Raw genomic sequence first — 21,633 nt, forward strand, 5'->3', positions numbered from 1 at the left:
TTTTTATTTTTATTATTTTTATTTTTCATGCTGCGTTTACCATTCATACTTTTAGAATTTTTCACAATACAGGTTTTTAAATTAAATATATTTTTCTCACATTGTTTTTCATGCCCTTTTGTGCACCACTGCAAGTGAAAGTTTTAAAAATATATAGCTTAAATATACAATACTTGAAATTTTATGACACTATTTAGCTTTGCACTTAAGTCAACGATCTTTCAATTTATCGGCTATACTTCATAGATTCGCTTAGTAACCTCAGAAGCGTGAATTTGAAAACTCTTTGCCTTTGTGAGTAAAGAGTATATTTTTCTATTCAAAAATTAATCGGCAATTGCAGGTTATCTCATAAAGCATGCAGCCTTAAGCTAAGAGGAGGTACACTTTTTACTTAATTAAGTCTTGTTTTGTGGCTTAAATTGATCGCCTTAAACTAATGTGATTTAGTAGGTTTCGTGTTTAAACGTCTCAGTTGGAAAATATGTTTGAGGAAAGTGACCAGGGAGCGCCGAAGTGTAAAGCTTTATCAAACGGTATAATGCCGTATTTTCCTCACCTTCTCCTGTCCGTGTGCATGTAATTCTGAGTCCAACTACACGCTATTATGCTACTATGCTTCTATAGTTTCTCTTTTCTTCTTAATACTTGCTTTTACAGACGTTTCCAATAAATCATTGCCGGTAAATTTCTTTCTATCATGATCCCGGCACTTCATTTAGACTTGGCAATTGCTGTATTCAAATATAGTAGGCTGCTGATTGTTGTTTAGAACTTTTACTCAGAAGTAATTTTGTGAAATATTATTGCAAAGTTGCTGCAGAGCTCCGAAACTCTGGTTTTGGCCCATTAATACTAGCCATTTCACTCCCAAAAAGATTTTGTTTGGCCTGTGACCCAGTTCTCTGGACTCTCGCCACTTTCACTTAACTCGTATTCTACGCCGAATAAGTCGTTTTGTACTATGTGCTTTAAAATGTTTATATTTCCAAACAAATGTTTTATTATTTTAAAGTAAACTCAATGAATTCGCCCGTCGCCACATCGCTAATATCATCTCGACCTGCAGCGCCTTTCGCATGATTGTTTGCTTTTTTTATTGCACTCCTTTTTTTGTAGCATTTTTTAATTTATTTTTATTTTATTTGGCTTTACACTTTTATTTTGTAAATTTTTTTGTTGTATTTCTACCAAAATTTTTCGCTGTATGAATTTCTTAAATTTCATTTCGCTCATTTTATTGCACGTACCGTTCGAGTTTGAGTTTCTACCGAAAAATGGAAAGAAACAAAATATCAAAATATGTATATTTTTGTATGTTTTACTCAAAGCAATGCAAAACAAAATTTTTCTCTTTCTCTTTTTCTTTTCATTTACCACAACCACAAACCATCAAACAAAATCAACTCACCTATAAATCAAAAATTTGTCTGTGTATGTGTTTATGATATCAATCGAACGATAAATCGCAAAAAAATGCAAATATTACGACAACAACAACACAGTTTATCCATCGGGTTCCATGTTGGAGATGTCAAACGGTTATCCACATTCACATTCGCCGCTTGGTGGATCGCCCAGTCCAGGACCGAGTCCAGGTTTAGGTGGGCGCTAAAAAAATAAAAAAATAAAAAAAACCATAACCAATCGCCCATTAACATTTTACTAAACAAAAATGTCTAACCAAATATTTTACTAAATTCAAATATTGCCTAAAAAATAATAACAAAATTCCCCCCACAAGCATGAAGATTTATGGCACTATTAATTTGCATTAAGAAATAGTTGTTATGTGCATATGCATGCTGTCATCTACATACATATCCTACATTCACATTCCCTGCTGGTGTTATAGCTAATGAAAAAAATATAATTCTTATATGTAAAAAATATGCTTTCAACTAATTAACTGCAGCTGTGCTCAACTCCACTCACTAAATTTTTTCACCTCACCTGGTTTTGTTCCTTAAACAATTTGCTGCTCTCTTATTTTGACAAACACATCTCTTCTGCAAAAAAATTGTCTAAACTAACTGCTAGATTTGTATTCATACCAGGGCAAACAATGGCTACTTGTTAGTTCCATACGACCCCCAAGTAAAATATGAAATTAACAAAAAATGTCAAACACCTGCATACACAAATACTAGCAACTCTCCAAGCTAAAGTCCCGGTGTGAATACGAATCTGATCCCTTTTGTTTGGCGCCAAATATTTAAATTATTTTCGATTTTCGATTTGCAGCACATCATTTGTCCCACAAGCAACAGTCGCCGGGCGGCCAAAATGGACGTGCTTCCAACCTACGACTCGTCTTACCAACACCACTTGCTCAAAATATGTCAGCTACAGATGAGATTACCTATGGAGATGTAAGTATTGGGCGGCACTGAATTCATGACTAACAAAAGACATCACGTTTCATAAATTATAAATTGAATAAAGTCTTAAAGGAAATGGAGAGATTTCTCAGATAGTTTATTTGAACTTTTTTTATTTCGATGAAATTAATGATTTGCTAGAAGAAACATCAAATCTTTTAAATTAACTTGGCATCTACTCAGATTTTAGAGAAATAAATAAATATCTAAACTAAAATATTGTTTATAATTCTTTATTTAAATTATATTTTTATACCTCTGTGTAGCAGCGACACAATCAGGCATCACTCAATACGCCCGTGGTGACGTTGCAGACGCCAATACCCACCATGACCAGCTATACGTTTGGACCGCAAGACTTTTCGATGAGTTCCTCCGATGTCATGAGTTTACAGCCATGGACCACACATCAGGGACTCGTGCAGCACTCGGGGTGAGTAGTTCAATTAATTATTTATAAGAGTACATTATTGTTGGCAGACAGTAACTATTAACAATAAAGAATACCAAATAAATGTGTTTGAATTATATAAATTAATATTCAATTTAGTCTTTTTCGTTATAATTTAATATAAGCTACAGAAATACTTTAAAAACCCCCTTTTTTTGCTGGTTGATTGGTTGATTAGTTGGTTGAAGTGATGATTCACCAGGAATCTAATTAGCGCTTCCGCAACAAACCAACCACTGAACCAAACCAAATAAAAAAAACCACTGAAAGATGTACAAAGAACAATTTTTAGACTATACAATTATACAAACTGCATCTAGAGCTACGTGGAATGAAAAATGTTTGTAGGTAACTTAGATACATTTCAGGATTTGGAAGCTAAGACTACCCTCATCCATCACGAGATACAGAGCGAAATGCTCGAGCGCGTCACCGGATATGGGAACCTCAGAATGAATCAGCCTAATTGCAGTTGAAAAGGAATAAAATTCTAAAAATTGATGCCGACAATTATTTTTTCGAGAACAAAGAATGGTGGTTGCCTCACATTTTTGGATTACAAATTAAAAAACGAAAAAATCGAAATGAGGAATTTCAATAAATTATTTGCCAATACGAATTCATTTGAATTCTTTGATAATATTTTTGGACTATTTATATGAAAACTAATAATGAATAGTTACATAAATTAAAAATAAGCGGTGGCTACAAGGGTCTTCGGCATCCTTGACAATAATAACCAGATATCAAATTAATTAATTATTCAGGATGCCATTGTTATTTTCCCGAGCTTGTTCTGTTGAGGTATCATTTTTTTATATTTATTTGCCAAGTTAAAATTTAAGTAAAATAAAATTAATAATACGAATGAGACACCTACGTTTATCACGTATTAATTTTTACTTTTTCCTGCATTTCAGTCTCCCCCACCTGGCCGTACCGAATAGCACACCACCGCCTGCCACCTCGCCCGTCTCGATCAAAGTCAAATCCGAGCCACAATCACCGCCACGAGATCTCTCTGGTTGCCATCATCAGCAGAACAGTAATGGCTCGGCGGGAAGCAGCGGTAGTGGAGGCGGTGGCGGTGGTGGAGGCGGCGGAGGATCATCAAACAACGTTTCCACCTCCAATGCGCTCTCTCTTGCCAATATGAATGCGGCGGCGGTGATAGCGGGCAGCACTGGTGCCAACGGTGGCGGCAACTCAGCGTCCGAGCAAGCTGCTAATTTGAGTGTTCTAAGTCATCCGCAACAGCACCTGGTGATGCCCGGTTCAAGACCTTCCTCCACAGGCCATCTAACGCCGACGCAAGGAGGTGAGAAAACACACAAATCATTTATAATATTTTCTTTTCTTACTATCAATATGTATTTAGTAAAATTTTGCTACGCTCCTATTTTATATTGTTCGTTAGAGTAATGCAACTTTTTTTCAAATAACAAAATTACATTTTTTTTTTTAGATTTTCATTTTTTGCCGACTGAATAGAATTTTTATAATATAGTTAGTAATGAATATTTTGCTTTTATTTTTTTAAATGCTGTTGTGCGCCTACATACATACATATGTTTGCAAATAAAAGATAAATATTTTCTACTAAATAACAGTTTTAATAACAGCGATTTAGCATAATTTTTCGGCAGCATGTAAATTTTTAGCTAAAATATTTTACTTGTTAATAGATTTTTCTTAAATTCGTAATAACTTGTTTGGCATTTTAATTCAGATTAATTTAAAATAGTGCAAACACCACTTTAACATACTATATTAACAGAATAACAACAAAAAGAAAAACGTTGGGTTATGAATTTCGCGGGGCGAAGTTTGATTTCTAAAGGTTGCAAAGAAAAATTAGGTTAGAGGCATTAAAGTTAGCTAAAATTCCGGAAAACAAAACGTGTATGCGACGTACTCTTCGCGACGAAAGTTTTTGTATATTTCTAGTTCAACAGTGCGTATGAGTAACATCAAAATGTATGGCAGTAATGTGAAAATTTTGGCAGTAGTAGTGAGAGGGAAAGTTGCTCATACGCACCGCAGGCACGTTTCTAACCAAGCGTGCTAAAACCCCAATATTTATCTGCACCTCTACTCAATAACTCTTTAACAGTATCCACCACTACATGCATATTATTGAAACTTTTTGTTACTATTTGATTTGTTATGTTTTTTCTCTTTCTCTTTACACCACGCGGTTACCACAATTTGCAAAAAATAAAATAAATGAAATCAAATGAAACATTAAACTATTAAAACATTTGCAGTGCTAGATAAATATGAAGGATATCAATACCGCTCGCAACTGGGGTCGAATTCTAGACTATGGAATTTCGCCGGTAATTTGGCCAACAAAATAGTAACTTTTAATTCAAAGTATATAAGCGCACAAATTGACATATACATGCATATACTACATACATACATACAAACATACATACTTGCATACAAGCATACTTACATACATACATATATCCCTAAGCCATACCTAAAAATTTGAAAATGTACGAAAAAATTCACATTTTAAAAAGTATCTACAAATACATATTCCCGCGCCCACAACGACACACATAAACCACATAAATTTTAATTATTGTAATCATTATTGTTCTTATCTGTTCGCCACTGCACTTGTGGCTACCTCTCTGGCAGGTGTTTGGTTTATGTGTTAATATTATTGTTCTTTCTTTGTGCTTTTGGTTTACTTTGGCTTAAGTCTTACGGCATTTTTCCACTTATTCTCACTGGTAGTCCTTTTGTGTAATAAAGTAGCCTTTTCTTAAACACATCCAAGCATACATAAATACATACAGACATATGTATATAGTTAGTCCTTCCAGACGCCCATGAAACTATTTTCGAGCCTTATTTTTACTGTCGTTAACCGGGTTTCCAAAAGTACTGCATTTCATTTCAAATTCACCCCAGAAAACCTTCACTGATCTTAGTTGTATAATTCATATAGTTGTACTACATAATTAACGCTTATACTTAGTAACCTCAATGCATGTGTAAATACATAGATGGTACATTTTTATAATCCAAAGTAACATAAATCTTTATAAGACTAACCTGGCCAGCCAACTCTACAATGGAACAGGTTTAGGAATTTGTAATAGACAGGATATGAGAGTAAGTGGTGTATGGCCTACAAGAAATGTAGATGTAGCAATCTGGACATTTACCAATGATTGCACCGTGTGAAAAAAGTCAAAAAATTTCAAGACATGTAATAAATTATTTGACTAGCGAAATTTTTTTTTTGATGCACAAGGAGCAAAGGATGCGTACCAAAAAATAATTTTCTTCGATCTCCGAAAATGTGCTCTTTTATTGGATATATTACATTGAATTATTTGAATAATTTTTTTTTTTTTTTATCTAGACGTCGCGGCATGAAAAATTTAAAAACTAGTTTTTACTATATTTGGCCCCTAATTTCGTTGGTACATTAATTTTTTTTTTTTTTTTTTTGTGTAAAATTGGCTGTCGCTTTTCGCGACAATTAGCTGATATGAATGGATTTGAAGCCTTTATTCAATCTCATATAATCTGCTCAGCTCTGTGACTGTGACTCTTGTGACTTAAACCACGTACTTTTCTTTATAACAAATCGTGCGCACACATAAACTTGTCGGTCAACAAGCAATAATTTGCTTTTCTTTTTGGTTTCTTTACTCCGTCTATGAGTTCCAATGCAGATTTGTGTTGGTATTTGTTAAACTTACCGTTTACCCACGTATTGTTCATCATTTACGTTCCACCTCCTCTTCAAATGAAATTTTCGAGATAAGCTTTTCCAAGTCTAAAAACATTTAACGTTGGCCCTCAATATCTAAGTATCCTACTGTTGTTCGGTAATAGATGGACGCAAGTATCGTTAGATGATTCCACTAGTCCTTTGGAAATTTGCTAATACTTTCGAAGGCTAACAAGAGAGTTGTAGGGTGGACCTTTCATAAAAAAACAAAAAAGAAATCAAAAACGTCCAAGATAGTTTGAAGGAGCTACTTCTTATGAACTACTATTATTATTATTAGAATATTTAAATATCTCAACTCTTTCACCCGATCCATTTGCGGATTGCTATTGGAAATTTTACTGCCTCAATTTGGAGCAAAACTGTAAAAATCCGATGCAGTTAAGAATCTTCTACATGAAATTCTATCAAATATGCCTAATCTATCGCGTGCTTCGCAGAGTCCAGTTATTGGCAGTGAGGTCATAGCAATTATTTATAAAATTGGCCGATTTTATATCAAAAACTGCCCATTTGCACCAATTATCTATTACTTTTGTTATGCCTGTATTTCATCCGGTCTGATACTCTGACACTTACACCTACACACTTCCACTTCATCTCTGTGTGTGCATTCATATGTATTTATTATAATATTTTTATTTCATGGTGTTAATGGTACATTTGTATATACGAGTACTTATATGTAAAAAGAATTATTGCATGCTAATGAGTAAAACTAATACTTGTGCATCTATGTAGTCTATATGTAACCAAACAGTTCAAATGTAGCTGAAAACAAAATTTTGATCTGCATAAATTTGGAGAAAACCTGCAGTCAGTTACGCATGCGCCTTGCCTCGCCGTTGAGTTGCGTTTCCTGCAGCTACCGCCAGCCGCTTTTAGCCGCATAGTTCGCTACCGCCACTAACGACCAGTCCGAAACCTGTAACCAGCAGTCGGCAGCCACAATCCGATTAACCAACATATCGTAGCGTGCTCGCCAGGCAGTTAGCTATTCAAACAGCTGTGGAACGTTTACTCAATGAGGCGGCCTGCAATGCATGAGTTACTAAGCGAAATACTACTATTTTTTTAATAAAAGTGTGTAAAGAAAATAACCCCGCAACTGCAACCACAATCACTCACACAAATCGCCTCGCCTTGCCTTTCCGCGCCATACACTTCACCTCATTGTACAGCCCAAACTAATGAAATAACAGACTTTATAATTTTCAATACAGGTTCGGTCACCCCCACCAATGTGCCATCGCCCGATCTACGGCTAACAGCCAATCAACAGGCGCAACATCAGCAGCAACAGCAACAAGCGCAACAACAACAGCTGAACGACTATGATGGGCCGAATCAGGCGCACAAGCGTCCACGCATCTCCGGCGGCTGGCCAACATAGCCTGTGCGAGAAGTGGGGCATCACAGCAGTAGCGCCATCACCAGCACCAGCACCAGCAGCAGCGGTAACAACAACAGCAACCATACAAGCGCAGCAAACACATCGCCAACAACAGCAACAATAACACTGAGAAATTATCAACAACAGCAACAAGAGCAGCAGCAGTCACAGCATAGCAGCATCAACACGAACAACCACGGCAGTGGAGTAGGTGTTGGGGGTGGTGGCGATGGTGTTAGTCAGCAAATGCTCTCACCCACCGCCAACTCGCCTTTCCTACGCAACACAAACAACAGCAATGGCAGTAACAACAGCAGCGCTAATAACAGTTCATCTCTTTTAAAATCCCATTGCGGCGGCATGCGCACACCGTACAACAGCAATGGCAGTGCTAGTGCTAGCAACAGCAGCAACAACAACAGCAACAGCACCTTAAGCGGCAACCAACATGCTGGACGTCATGGTAAATACGCGAGCTACTTGCAACAACAACAACAGCAACGTTTGATAATGCAACAACATCAACAGCAGCAACAGAAAGAACAACACGAGCTGAGCAGCAACTATTTGAATGCCGTCGATTGCAGCTTCATTGCGCAAACAAGCCTCTATGGAGGCGCCGCCAGTGGCGGTAGTGGCAATCACACGCCCCAACAAACACATCACCCATACAGCCATGTTGGTGCGGCCACCGGGGGTGGATCAAATCATCACCACCACCATACGCTCGCCCATCATAGCTTAGGTATTAGCGCGATGAGCCACGCCCACAATGTGGGCAACGCCATCATATCCAAGTGAGTTGGCCGTTGCTGAAGAGTGCGGAGTGAGGAGAGGAAACTGGATGAGATAATCAACTGTTAGCTAAAATTCGTTGAAACCAATTTACACAGCGAAGCTTAAATCAACAATAGCATCACCAACCAGCAGAAACAAAAACAAAAACAGAAACAGAAACAAAAGCAAGGAATAACAATTACCAATAGGAAAGTTGAAAAGTAAAAGCATCACAGCCCCAGTTTAAGTTTAAGATATGAGTCCAGGCTGACTAGAAAAGTATGAAAGCTGGGCAGTCAACTGCGTAGGCTTCGAAGCTGCAGTTCAAGTGGAAAAGAACTTTCGCATAATCGAATATTGAAGCTAAGCTTTACGATTTTGCGATAGCGACGCTCGAAGCACACCGCAGGCCGGGAAGTTTGTGGATTAAATATTCATTATAGTGTCATATCGTAAATGTAAGTCAACGTTGCTCCTAAAATTAGTTCAAAAAGCAAAAATAAAAATAAAATTTAGCATAAATAAATCAGAGCAGTCCATAAGTGAAAAAGGGTGCAGTGGAATAAACTTAATTTTAAATAAAAATAATTTAGTTTAGTTTCGCGTTAATTATATGAAAGTTGAAAAGAGTTAATTAAGTTACTTTAGTCTAACCTTTGAATTAAGTCACTAATAATAGCTGGCTGAGCTTGCTTACAGTGCACACGCCCATACATACGATGTTTGTGTGTGTGTGTGTGTGTGTGCATACTCAGCTGAATGATGATGTCAGAATGGAGTTTAGGAGAAATGATGCAAGTAAAATTCAAATTAATAATTCCGCTGGAAACACCACTGAAAGTCGTGCAAAAGACGCAACAAATCTTAAAGTTAAGCAAGCCTAAAAGTATGCATAACTTAAGCTTGGCCTGAATAGAGTTGTTTTGAAAGAATTGGGCAAAATATAGCTTGAGTTAGACGAGCATTTTTTTATGGTGGAGACTTTTTACCATTAGTGCTGAATTTAACTCAACAATTCAAATGTTTTGTAAAATTATTAGCAAGGATTTCTTCTTAGGTATAAAATACTCTTTTTCCTTTAATTTCGAAAATATTTCGTTCGCTATGAAGCCGAACTTAAGTCACGCATACTTTAACGGGTGCTTTGCAATTATTATCAAAACTACACAGACCTTCCCAAAACAAAGAGAAAAACAAAAAACCGAACAATAAAAAGAAAAAGTCGTTGAATTTTAATTAAACTGCAAAGTCTAATCTTAAGCTCATAACTGTTAATATTTACAATAGAATAATATTTATGTATGTAAAAACTGTTTTTGTGCAGATTAAACAAGCAAATGTTGTTTCAAATACATACACACATACGTACATATATATGTAAGTGTGAAACTCAAGAAATTTGTATAAGACAGTGTGTGGCAAGTAAATGTTAAGTTTAAAAGATTTACCTTAAGTTTTATAAAAACCATAAAAAATTTAAAGCAAAAAACATCTGAATAAAATCCAAATTAATGGCTAAGAAAGAAATGCATACACACTTACATACATACATATACAAAATCCAAATACGTAATTGCATGCGAGTCAATCACAACAACAATATTATTCATTAAAACAAAAAAAACCCAATCGTCATTTTAATTAATAATATCAAGTCAATTTTCTATTTCTTTTCATACAATATTTTGCGCATTGTACTAGAATTTTAGAATAGTGTAAGCAATGATTTCAATTAAATTCATTTTAAATTATGTGTTTTCATTTTTGTTTTGGTAAGACAGGCAAACGAAGGGTAAAGGCAGTGTGCATAACCAAGCATATGTGTACACACATGCACTAAATTTTTACTTAGCTGACGCAAACTTTTACAGCTCCATTTTTCTCAAATTTAGTGTAATTTCTAATGAACTTAGGGCTATGCCCTATGCCCATCCAATGCCCATCCAAATACGATTTAATGGAGTTGTAATTCTTTGTAGCTCTTTCAAGGTTGTCATGATCTACACAAAAGATCATAAACATTTGAATCAAACGAAAGCAAGGTCAGTTCATTAAACATGGCAGCAGTAGGCCAGCTGATGCGTTTGTGTCTTCCGCCGGGTACATTCGGATGTCAGCACAAAATTGAATTACGAAACGCATTGCTTAGATCCAAATTTGTAAACAGAAAATTGAGATTTTGTAATGCATTTCAAATCAAAAGCTATTATGAACATTTCAAGGCGAATCTATCAAAGGTGGTATCGGTAAATCAGCTGGTTTGTATTTCTTCTTTCACCGTGTTCATGTGGCTGTCAACACAAAATGAAACAAGGCGAATTCATTCTATGTCTACTACTTTGCCAGTACTTTCCTGTGACAACCAAAAGTACAAAACATTGTTGTTGGTCTAGTGAAACCACATTTAATGATTACGCCTTGAATGAAAGCTCCCAATCCGGCCTTGTGAAAACGCTTACAGTTTTTAAAGAGTATAGAAAAATCAAATAAAGCAAGTCAGATACAACCTTATTTCCAACCAGTGAAAGAAATGCTTTCGATTAAAACATCTTCTTTTTTCCGGAGAACAGAAAAATGCCATTTTTAACGACAGCAATTTTTATTTAATTTTTTTTTTTTAATAATTTGATAAAATTATTCTAAATTAAATTTGAAAGTTACAACGATTTTTCTCGTATGCCAGCCGTATGCCAGCCGTATGCAGCATCAACTGGAACGTGAGGCCGCGCGTGCCATTGCCGTATTTGGCAAAGTTAAATCCTTTCGAAAATTTCTAAGGACAAACTAAATTGAATTGATAATTGTCATGGCAATTGAGGAATTGAGCTGCTAATGTCAAAAACTGATAATGCATTGATTATTGTATTGAGATCGAAGAACTTGAAACTTGGAAAGAATAAATTTCGTTAGTTTTCGGTTGGAGAAGATGGCCACCTAACTAATTAAAAATAATTTTCAAGTACTACGGGAGTCAAGTGAGCTTTGCAAGAAATTCCAGAAAACGCTTTCACCGCAATGAAATGTAAAAACATTTCAAAATTCTTAAAAACTTTTTAAGGATGCACTCTTTTTTTCAAAGCATCTATTATTCAAACATTTTAGTTTTGCTTTTTGTGTTGTCCAATAGCTACAAGTTTTTCTAGCTTGTTTTATGGACTTTCCCGCAGCTTAAAACTCAAGCTCAGCACAATCATTTCCATCACGTAGGTGAAACTGAAACATCGAAAGGTTCGAGATTTTACTATTTAATTTATATTAAGAAAATCCTTAGTCATATTTATAAACCAGTTTTTATTTAGCAAATACTTATAGTATATTTTTTGTCTAAACGATTACTTTAAACTACGTGTAAGCGCATCAATATGAGCAAAGAATGATTATTTAAATAAATATTCAGAAATTTGTGCATTCTACCCACAGCGCGACTTCAGAAACAATCATTTCAATATGAATTTTATGCTACGCTAAGTTTTGCAGTCATAATGTTAATATTTGTTCGCCTTAGTTATAATTAAATGTAATAATTCAAATTGGAAGAACCACACCCGCACTGTGAAAACAAAGTTTCTAAAAACAGGCATAACTCACACACACTTACATACTTGTGTATAATTTAATGCACTGCTCTGAAACCTAGCCGTTCATTAATGCTAGTGCCTACCCTTACTCTTTTTGCTACATACATACATACATATACACATACATAGATATGTGGAATAAAAAGAGAAAACATTTTCAATTATTTCGTTTGATTTTCATATACTTCATTTTATAATCACAAACTGCTTCTGGCGGTTGGGCTAGAAGGCCACAACAACAAACTGGTAGTAAAAATTTTATTCTCAGCTTTTAATTTAGGTGCCTATTTTTAAAGAAGTTTAAGAAACTACTTACATTTAAACTTTATTTGTTTATAATTTCCAAATGTTTAGTTTTAATGTTTACGTTTTACGATTATTGGAATGAAAGTTTTGAATATACTTAAATAAAAATGAATGCAAAATTTTTCATTTTCACTTGTCTCGTTGATTTCTTTAAAGTTTTATTTCATTTCGAATTTGTCGCTTCCTTTTTCGTATATTTTTCAGTTAGGAGGATAGAGCAAATCGTGTACATTGAGAAAAGAGAGAAAATTATCTTTCTCAATAAAATAAAATAAAAATTAAAACAGTCCGATTTTTTATACGTGAAACATGGATGTTGTGCTCTTCTTCTTCTTGATTGGCGCGATGAAGCCTTAAGCGATTTTGGTAGAGTTTAACAAAGCTCGTTCTCGTGCTAACCGGCGCCAGTTGGGCATACCAAGTGAAGCCAAGTCCTTCTCCACCTGATCTTTCCAACAAAGAGAAGGTTTTCTTCTTCCTTTGCTACCACCAGCTGGTACCGCATCCAATACTTTCAGAGTCGGAGAGTTTGTATCCATTCGGACAACATGACCCAGCCAACGTAGCCGCTGGATCTTTATTCGCTGCACTATGTCTATGTCGTCATATAGCTCACAGTTCCATAGCCTGCGATATGCGCCGTTGCCAACGTGAAAAGGTACAAAAATCTTCCGCAGAATCGTTCTCTCAAATTCTCCAAGCGTCGCTTCATCGGATGTTGTCATCGTCCACGCTTTTGCGCCATACGTTAGTACGGGCATGATGAGAGCCTTGTAGAGTGTTAGCTTTGTTCGTCGAGAGAGGACTTTACTGCTCAGTTGCCTACTTAGTCCAAAGTAGCACTTGTTGGCAAGAGAGATTCTACGTTGGATTTCCAGGATCGGTGTTAATGCTAGTTCCAAAATAGACGAAGTCTCGTACAACCTCGAAATCATAACTGTCAACAGTGACGTGGGTGTCGATACGCGAGTGCGCCGACTATTTGTTTGATGACAGGAGGGCTTCGTTTTGTCCTCGTTCACCACCAGCCCCATTCGTTTTGCTTCTGTACTACTTTTTCAATCCTTCTGAGTGGTGACATATGTATGCGCTTTAGTGTGACATATTTTGTGGAAATTATATTTATTTCTTTTATTTTTTAGATGGTTTTTTGTTTTTGTGTATACTGAGTACTAGCAGAGAAAAAGTAATTCAAAATAAAGCCCATAATACTTTTTATTCCTGTTTTATATTGGGTGTTTTTTAGCTGCATGAGAACTATCAATATTTATAACTATGGTTTGACAGCTGAGAATGGCACACTGTGTTGACATTTCCCTTTAGTAAAGTTCGGGAAGTCTTCATGAATCATTTAGCGTGTTCTGTCATTTCCAAATTAAGGAAATTAACTTTGAAAAAAATTAAATAAAATAAAATAAATCTGTTCGTGAATTTCATAGAGCACTGGCGGCATCATCGGTCCTTATTTCTTTCGAAATGTGGAAAGAGCTGCCGATACGGTGATTGGTGAGCGCTATCGAGTCATGCTGACTGAATTTTTGTTTCCAAAATCTAATCAGCTAAACATTGACGACATTTGGTTCCAACAAGGCGGCGCAACTTGCCATACTCCGGGCTTCACAATCGAATTATTGGACTGATGGAATAGACTCGTACCCGTGGCGGACATATCGCACCCTAAATACAAAAGGGTCACAACTCAAAATTTTCCACACTCGAGCTTGACTTGTTTACAGTAGCACAGAAAACAAACTATGTGACATATCACGCTGAAATTTGCCATGTAAGCTTATAACAGTCCTACCAAAAAACAAAAAATTTATTTTTGCCATATGTCATCCGCGGACCGTTTTATTGATAACGTCTCGTTCATATTTGAGCAGAAGGAACATTTTGAGTTGTGACCCTTTATATCAGCGTTGGACATAGTGCACTAAATATTTATCGCAATAAGCGGATTTTCAAAACACTGAACAACTGAAGACTTAAGGATAATGAAACCCTTAGTTTAACTACAATTCAAAATTAGTGATAATGCAATTTAAGGGTAGTGCAAAGTGCCCAACCCTGCCGAATAACATATTCGAAAAATAAATGTAATGAAATTATCTGCCAGATTATAATAAAAAAGTCATTCCAAGAATATTTCTGTTTGGTTTTATCATTTTAAGTTCTCAAGCCCTTGAAAAAACACCCGATATATCCATTTTACCACTTCGAGACAAGTTTTACATTTTCTTTCGAATTTAAATTATTTCTGAATTTCTTTAATGAATTTCTCTGCACCCGCATGCAACTCTAGAAAATAAGCTCTTCGAATCCCAACTCATACTTGTATACGTACATGTGCGATGCATACACCTACACACACATACATACATCACTATTTGGACGCTAGTTCTTTGGCGAATTTTTGGTACAATGTCTGCATAGGCAACTTAAGTGAATTTGTTGTTCTAAATGTCAATTCCCATTTGAGGCAACCTAAATTAAGATGCGATGATGTGAATATAACTGTAAATATTGCAACCTAAGACAACACAGAATAATAATAATAGTATACGTAAAAAGCCATGTAAATTAAGGACCTTGCAACTGAAAAAACCAACAAAGAAAACCTTTGAAAATATACAAAAACTATTATTTGTAGTGTTTAAAAAATTAAGTGATTATTGTTGTACACACTGAAACAGTTAAGGGAATCGTGTGAAAAAAATTTTAATTATCAGGGTTTCGCACATAAAAAAAAAAACAAAAAAAACAAAAGAAATTAACTTTGCAAGTGGTTGAACATGAATCACCTATTTTTAATGGAAATCAAGCCGTTACACAAATACATGCAAATGAATAAAATAAACAGTAGTTAAAAGTTTGAAAAATATTATAGAGAATTATATTTATGCCACCTGTAGTAGGTATATACATATGTACACGCATGCATACATACATATACACACATATATGTAGATAAGAAACTACCGGGAAGTAGCTAGTGAATTTTTTTTGGAAGAAGACAAATTTAAATTTAAGACTTTGCTGCACAGAGTTTCTAAGCGTAGATATGTATTTACAAATAGATGTACATACATTCATATGTAAGTGCAAATGTATGTATGCGCTTTAAAACATAGTAAAATAACGGGTATATGTAAGTAAGGGTTTAATGGTTATCATCTCCCTTCCCACACAAATACAGGATTATACCTGTCTATATATTTGAAAAGCCACAATCAGAGATGAGAACTGGCTCATGCCGGTGCCACTGATGCATCGGCACTATGCACACACACAGAAGTGTGAATGTTATTGTTGATGTTTTTGTCAAACCAATTTTTGGCGCAGTTTACAAGGTCTCATGCAGCCCTAACTTCATACGTATGTATACACCAGGGTGCATCATTCTGTTTAGAAAAAAAAAAACAAAATACAATTAGAAAAAATATAAAAAAATTGAAAAATTTAAAAAACAAAATTCCAAAAAATTGCTTCAGATAATAGTAGAGTTTAACACTAAAAGGTATTCGAAAAAATTTCCCAGGCTCAAAAGGGTGAGAAAATACCTTTCAAATATTACCATTAGAAATCCAAATTGGTCAAAATTTGGTTGAGCTATTCAAGTTTTCCTCAAGGCTATCTTCCGACAAAAAGTAATATTTGGTAGAAATACCAAAACTCTTTTTGGTGATGTATGTAAATAAAATTTATTGAAAAAAAAAATTGACTGCATGATACTTTGTGAATTCCCCAAATATTAGAAAAAAACCAAATCGATGTTTTAATATGATTTGCAAAATAAAATTTCCAATTTCCATTTGTTCCTTCTGTTTAATGAGTTCAACAATGAGGTAGCAGGTTTTTCTCAATTAAACTTTGAATAGTTCTTTAGATTAAAATTCTTACCTTTCCCTTACATACCAAGTTGATCAAAGAGTTCTCCGAATCCTCAAAAGTGGCATTATATATTAGGTGCGCAACTTAGTTATCGATGTTTTTTGATGAAAATACAACTTTATTCTGAAAAAATGGTTACAAGTGAATCATTGAAAGTATTGCCCATTGCTGGCTACTACTTTTTCCCATCTTTCTGGTAGATCTCGTATACCGTCGGGGTAAAACTGTTCACCTTCATCATAGAATATTCGGTCGAGGCGACGACGTAGAAACATGACCGGGCAGTGCCCATGACTTTTTTTTCTTTGGATTGCTGTAATGAATCCATTTTTCATCACCCGTCACGATGCGATGAAGAAACCCCTTCCTTTTTTGCCCCTGGAGCAGTTGTTCACAGGCGAAAAAACGACGTTCAACATCCCTTGGTTTTAACTCATAAGGACCCCAAGACCCCTATTTCTGAATCATTCCCAAAGCATACAATCGCTTGGAAATGGATTGGCGGTTAACTCCTAATACTGAAGCAAGCTCTTCTTGCGTTTGACACGGATCATCATTGAGCAATGCCTCCGATTCAGCGTCTTCGGAGGTTTTTGGCCTTCCTTCATGCGGACAGTCGTCAACATTAAAATCACCGTCTTTGAAGCGACGGAACCAATCTCGGCACGTTGTTTCACTTAAAGCAGCATCTCCATAAACTTTTTGTAGCTCTCGATGCGCTTCAGCCGCCGTTATTTTCGAATGGAAGAGGAAAACCAACACTTCCCGCAAATGACGAATATTCGGCACAAAATCAGACATTTTCACAAAACCAAAAGTATATGAGAGCAAAACAAAATCTCTAATGTGTCGAAGCAGTTTGTTTACCATATGTCTAAGCTTGGTTTATGACGTTTAGGTTATGTTAGAATCAACTAGCACACACTGCTGGCGGCATCTATTGACTTAGTTGCGCACGTAATATATGTATAACCACTTCGGCTAGGGCGGCCGCCAATAATAAGTGATATTATCGCCTTCAAAATACTCCCCATCAACTGCAACCCACAGAGCTTTAAATGCAATGGGCTTTCTAGCCTGAGTATTTTAAGAATTACCAAATTTCTCGGTGCGCCTTGGCTCGATTTTTTTTTAATTTCTTTCGGTTCTTAAAATGCGTTCCCCGCAGTGGATTCTTGAGTTTTTTTTCACAGTGAGCCACATCAGGTGAATTCGATGGCTGTTGGATGGCATTCGTTTCAATCTTGGCTAACAATTCACGGATGATGATGGCACTGGGCCACGGTGCGTTATCGTGGCACAAAATCCACGAGTTGTTTTCCCACATTTTTTTTCGTTTTTGGCGAATTGCTTCACGTAAATGTCTCATAATGCCCGAATAATAATCCTTAGTAACTTTCTGACCTTCTGTCAATAATTCGGGGTCTACAATACCTACAGCATCGTCGTTTTTTTGCTATTGGTTCATTTGGAGCTCTCCACTCACTCGCCTAATGTCTGGATTGCATGCCATACTCATAAAGCCACGTATCGTCTCCAGTAATGATGTTTATGAGTGTACGGTTGGATTCCGCCTTGGAAATCATGTCTTTCGTGATATCAACGCGGTCTCTGTTTTGCATGAAATTCAGATCCATTGGCACTAACCTTGCAGAAACACGGCGCAAATCCAAATTTTTAACTGCAATGTGCTGAAGGGATCCATAAGCAATGTCCAATTCCTCTGCCAGGTTTTGCGGTTATTGATCAACTTTTCTTTCATCTTATTGAAATCTTAATCAGTTTTCGATGTTTGTCATCCGCGACGGACTCACGATCTCTTCTGAAGGGTTCATGCCACTCATAAACGGCTGATTGCTTTAGAGTATCACTACTGACACAGTTTGCCAACATTTCTTCAAATCCATTTTTCATGCAAAATTTAATACAAACTCGGTTTTGCAAATTCTAATCCATTTTTAAAACTGTAAAATATCGAAAGCACCTGCAGAGGTGGATTTACTCAAGACGGCGAATGAATGTCAATCACAGACATGACAATCGAACAAACAAAAACAGAACTTAAATTAGTTGACTTGGACCATCACCTGACGGTTGTTCCTGTACTGTTCGTTGGTACTGTCAGACTTCTCTATAATAATAGTTCCCAGGAAAACGTAAACGCAGGTATAGAAAGCCGGCCAGGAGAAATGGACGCTCAAATTTTCACAACTTCGTCAATTGACTGAGATCTTGAGATATAATGGAATCATTCACAAAAATGCAAAAAAAAAGTTTAAATATCTTACCCCGCCTCTTAGACTTTAACCCAATAGGGTTATTTGGTACAAGATCATGCAGGTTCTGCTATGATTAAGAGGAGTCTATAGAGCACTTAATCATCAACTGTGAGGCATTAGGCCACAGGAGACACAGAATCCTGGGCTCGTACCTACTAGAGGAGGAAGATCTACAATTGCTCCCTCCTAAGAAGCTGGTTCGATTCCTCGGTATACTAAATAATTATAATTAAGTAATTAGAGGCGCACAATAGATCAATCTGGGCGCAGTGCAACCGTACAACCATTACCATTACCATTACCCCACCTCTTAACTGGTCTCACATCAACTTCACTTAAAGTAATACAAAAGACCAAACTTTAAAGAAAACGGATTTGGATGCGACTTTGGCTATGCTTCTGCTTGATTTCAAGATAAATAGTTACAAAAATTAATCAACACCACTTCGAAAAATTTGGCTACCTCATTGAGAATTCGCAAAGACCGTTTAAACCATATTTTTTCCAAACAACTTGCTTTCAACTTTTCGTTTCAAAAACTCCACTTTGTAGTTGCCTTAAGAACAGTGCCTCGTTTTTACAAAATAAAACTAAAACTAAAAATTACAAATAAAAATAAAAGTATTTAAAAGTAAATAAATGTATTTAAACAGCGAATGCAGTGCAGCTGAATGAATTTTGAACACAAACATATAAATAAATTAATTAGAACACATTAAATGCAAAAAGAGAAGAGAATTAAAAAAGTCTACACATATAAATAAAAATAAAAGTATTAATGCATATGAATATATACACGTACATACATACATACATGCATGTATATCCGCATGAGAAACTAACGAGGAACAAATTGCAAGTCGCACACAAAACAAACAGGAAATCCAGGAGCCGCTGGGAGTGGAATGTGAAAAGGAATTTATTGCAACTCATTGAAAGTAAAAGTAAGAGAAAAGGAAACTAAAATAAAAATAGAACTAAAGAATAAATAAACAGTGAAATAAAGGCTTTAAAACTTACACACAAAAGACAAAACAAGGAAATCTAGTGAAAAAACATAGAAAATATGTAAATTAATATACACTCAAATATGAAATGAAATGACAACTATATTAATATTGATTTGATATGTCAAGCACATAATAAATATACATACAAATAAAAACTCTAAGCTGTTGAAAAAAGTTATCAAAAAAGAAAAAAAAAGAAATGAAAAATATGACGCCTGTTTAAATGTGAAACTGTTGATACTATTTTAAGAAAAGATTTATAAAATATAAGTGAAAATAAACAAAGATTAAAATATTTGTGACACTGCAGAAGTGATCTGTATGGAAAATGTACAGAAGAGTGTGCACTAGAGGCACGTACCTAAATACTACCTTACAAAGCAACGTCCGATACAAATAAAATTAAATAAAATAATAGAGAATTTTTTCCCGTTCAGAAATGTTTGCGAATCGAAGTCGGTTTCCATTGGCGAGATTTTTAGTTGAATGATTGGCACTGAATGAAAAGGTATTTGTATTATACACACATACACACAAACACACGCACACACTCCAAAACAATTGTATGGCACACACATGCATATGTAGCTGCACCTGTGCATATTAATGAAATTGTTAAATGTTAATTGTGTCCCTCTACCTGCGCCTGCCATCTTAGGATTAGGCCACTTATTTCCATAGATGGGGTGGGGCGAGTGCGAAAAGGGTGTAAAATTATAAATTCATAAAGAAAATAAGTTTAAAGCAAATAAATAAACTAAACACAAGTAAATGTTCAAATATATTACAAATCTACTACCCCCTGCCCGCTGAGTATAAATTGATGAAAGGCGAAAAGTTGTTGAGTAAAATCCAAGTAAACTATGAAGAAATAACTACCAAGGAATATATTAATGAACATACTAACTTATAAATAAGAAGAATTTAATATTAATAAACTAATTGCAATTCATAAAAAACAGAAACCTATAACAGAAAATTCATCAATGCAAAATCATGCAGAAAAGCTGGTATAATGTCCATCAACGGCCCCAGCTATACCCACTAATCTGAGAAAACCTGTAGTAGGCAGCTCCGCTACACTCTAGCCCAGACAATACCGCGAGATTTGCAGTGTTAATTTGCGTAATTGTCTTCGAACTCTTTCAGATTTCAGCATCGGTCTGATTAGCCTGTTTGCAATACTTCTTTTACTTCACTTGGAAGCGCATGCCTACCTTTGTTGCCTTTTTTGTTGCTATTTACCTTCCCTTTTAAAAAATAATGATAAGAATCTTGCGAATTATTGTGCAATAACTCAATATTATTTTGTCAAAAACTCAGGTCGATCGGAGTGAGTAATCCCATTTCAATTCAGTACGGCTGCCACTGTAGAGAAAAGCGCTTCCCTCTGAGGGACGCTTAATTTACTAATAAAAAAACTAAATTTCTTTAAATACGAAAGTTTGAGCCTTCCAGGTTTGAACAGTTCCGGTCTGCATCTTTTACCGCGTGGTTTGACTCGCTCTTGACGACGGTCAACTGCACGCGAACAGTGAATTTTACGAGCTCTTTCATTGCCAACAATGCAAATTTTTAACACTTTTTCCACGTAAGGAGGTGACTCCATCAAAATGTTTGGTTTTTTGCAACCGGAGCCTTTTCGTCCACACAAGAAGCCAGAGTTAAATAAAAGAAACTTTATTCATATAAATTCCGTCATATGGGTTGAAGTTTTTTTTTTAATTTTTTGAAGGCAGGCTTAATTTAATGAGTCATTTTTTCGTTTCTTGCAATAAGAATCAACCCCGTTAGTTTGGAGTTTTAC

The 21,633-nt window shown here is 35.6% G+C and overlaps 2 protein-coding genes across 19 annotated transcripts in view; both read left to right on the forward strand.

Annotated features, from left to right (window-relative positions):
• The window catches only part of LOC128867489 (myocyte-specific enhancer factor 2), a 205,278-nt gene extending 197,289 nt beyond the window's left edge, over positions 1-7,989 (forward strand). For 9 of the 18 annotated variants that reach the window (XM_054108723.1, XM_054108734.1, XM_054108725.1 and 6 more), the window contains 6 exons: positions 1,506-1,604; positions 2,245-2,372; positions 2,648-2,814; positions 3,753-4,150; positions 5,100-5,171; positions 7,795-7,989. In XM_054108723.1, the coding sequence (XP_053964698.1) occupies positions 1,506-1,604; positions 2,245-2,372; positions 2,648-2,814; positions 3,753-4,150; positions 5,100-5,171; positions 7,795-7,985 (1,055 nt within the window). In that variant the 3' untranslated portion in view covers positions 7,986-7,989. The remainder of the gene's footprint in view (positions 1-1,505; positions 1,605-2,244; positions 2,373-2,647; positions 2,815-3,752; positions 4,151-5,099; positions 5,172-7,794) is intronic. The other 9 variants (XM_054108733.1, XM_054108742.1, XM_054108737.1 and 6 more) reach the window with 5 other exon arrangements.
• Positions 7,990-8,231: 242 nt separating this feature from the next.
• Positions 8,232-8,786, forward strand: LOC128868743 (protein kinase 4-like). Its single transcript, XM_054111187.1, has one exon. It carries the CDS (start codon positions 8,232-8,234, stop codon positions 8,784-8,786), a length of 555 nt encoding a protein of 184 aa, XP_053967162.1.
• The last annotated feature ends 12,847 nt before the right edge of the window (positions 8,787-21,633 follow it).

Source organism: Anastrepha ludens, chromosome 6 (genome assembly GCF_028408465.1).
Source record: "Anastrepha ludens isolate Willacy chromosome 6, idAnaLude1.1, whole genome shotgun sequence".
NCBI lineage: Eukaryota > Metazoa > Arthropoda > Insecta > Diptera > Tephritidae > Anastrepha > Anastrepha ludens.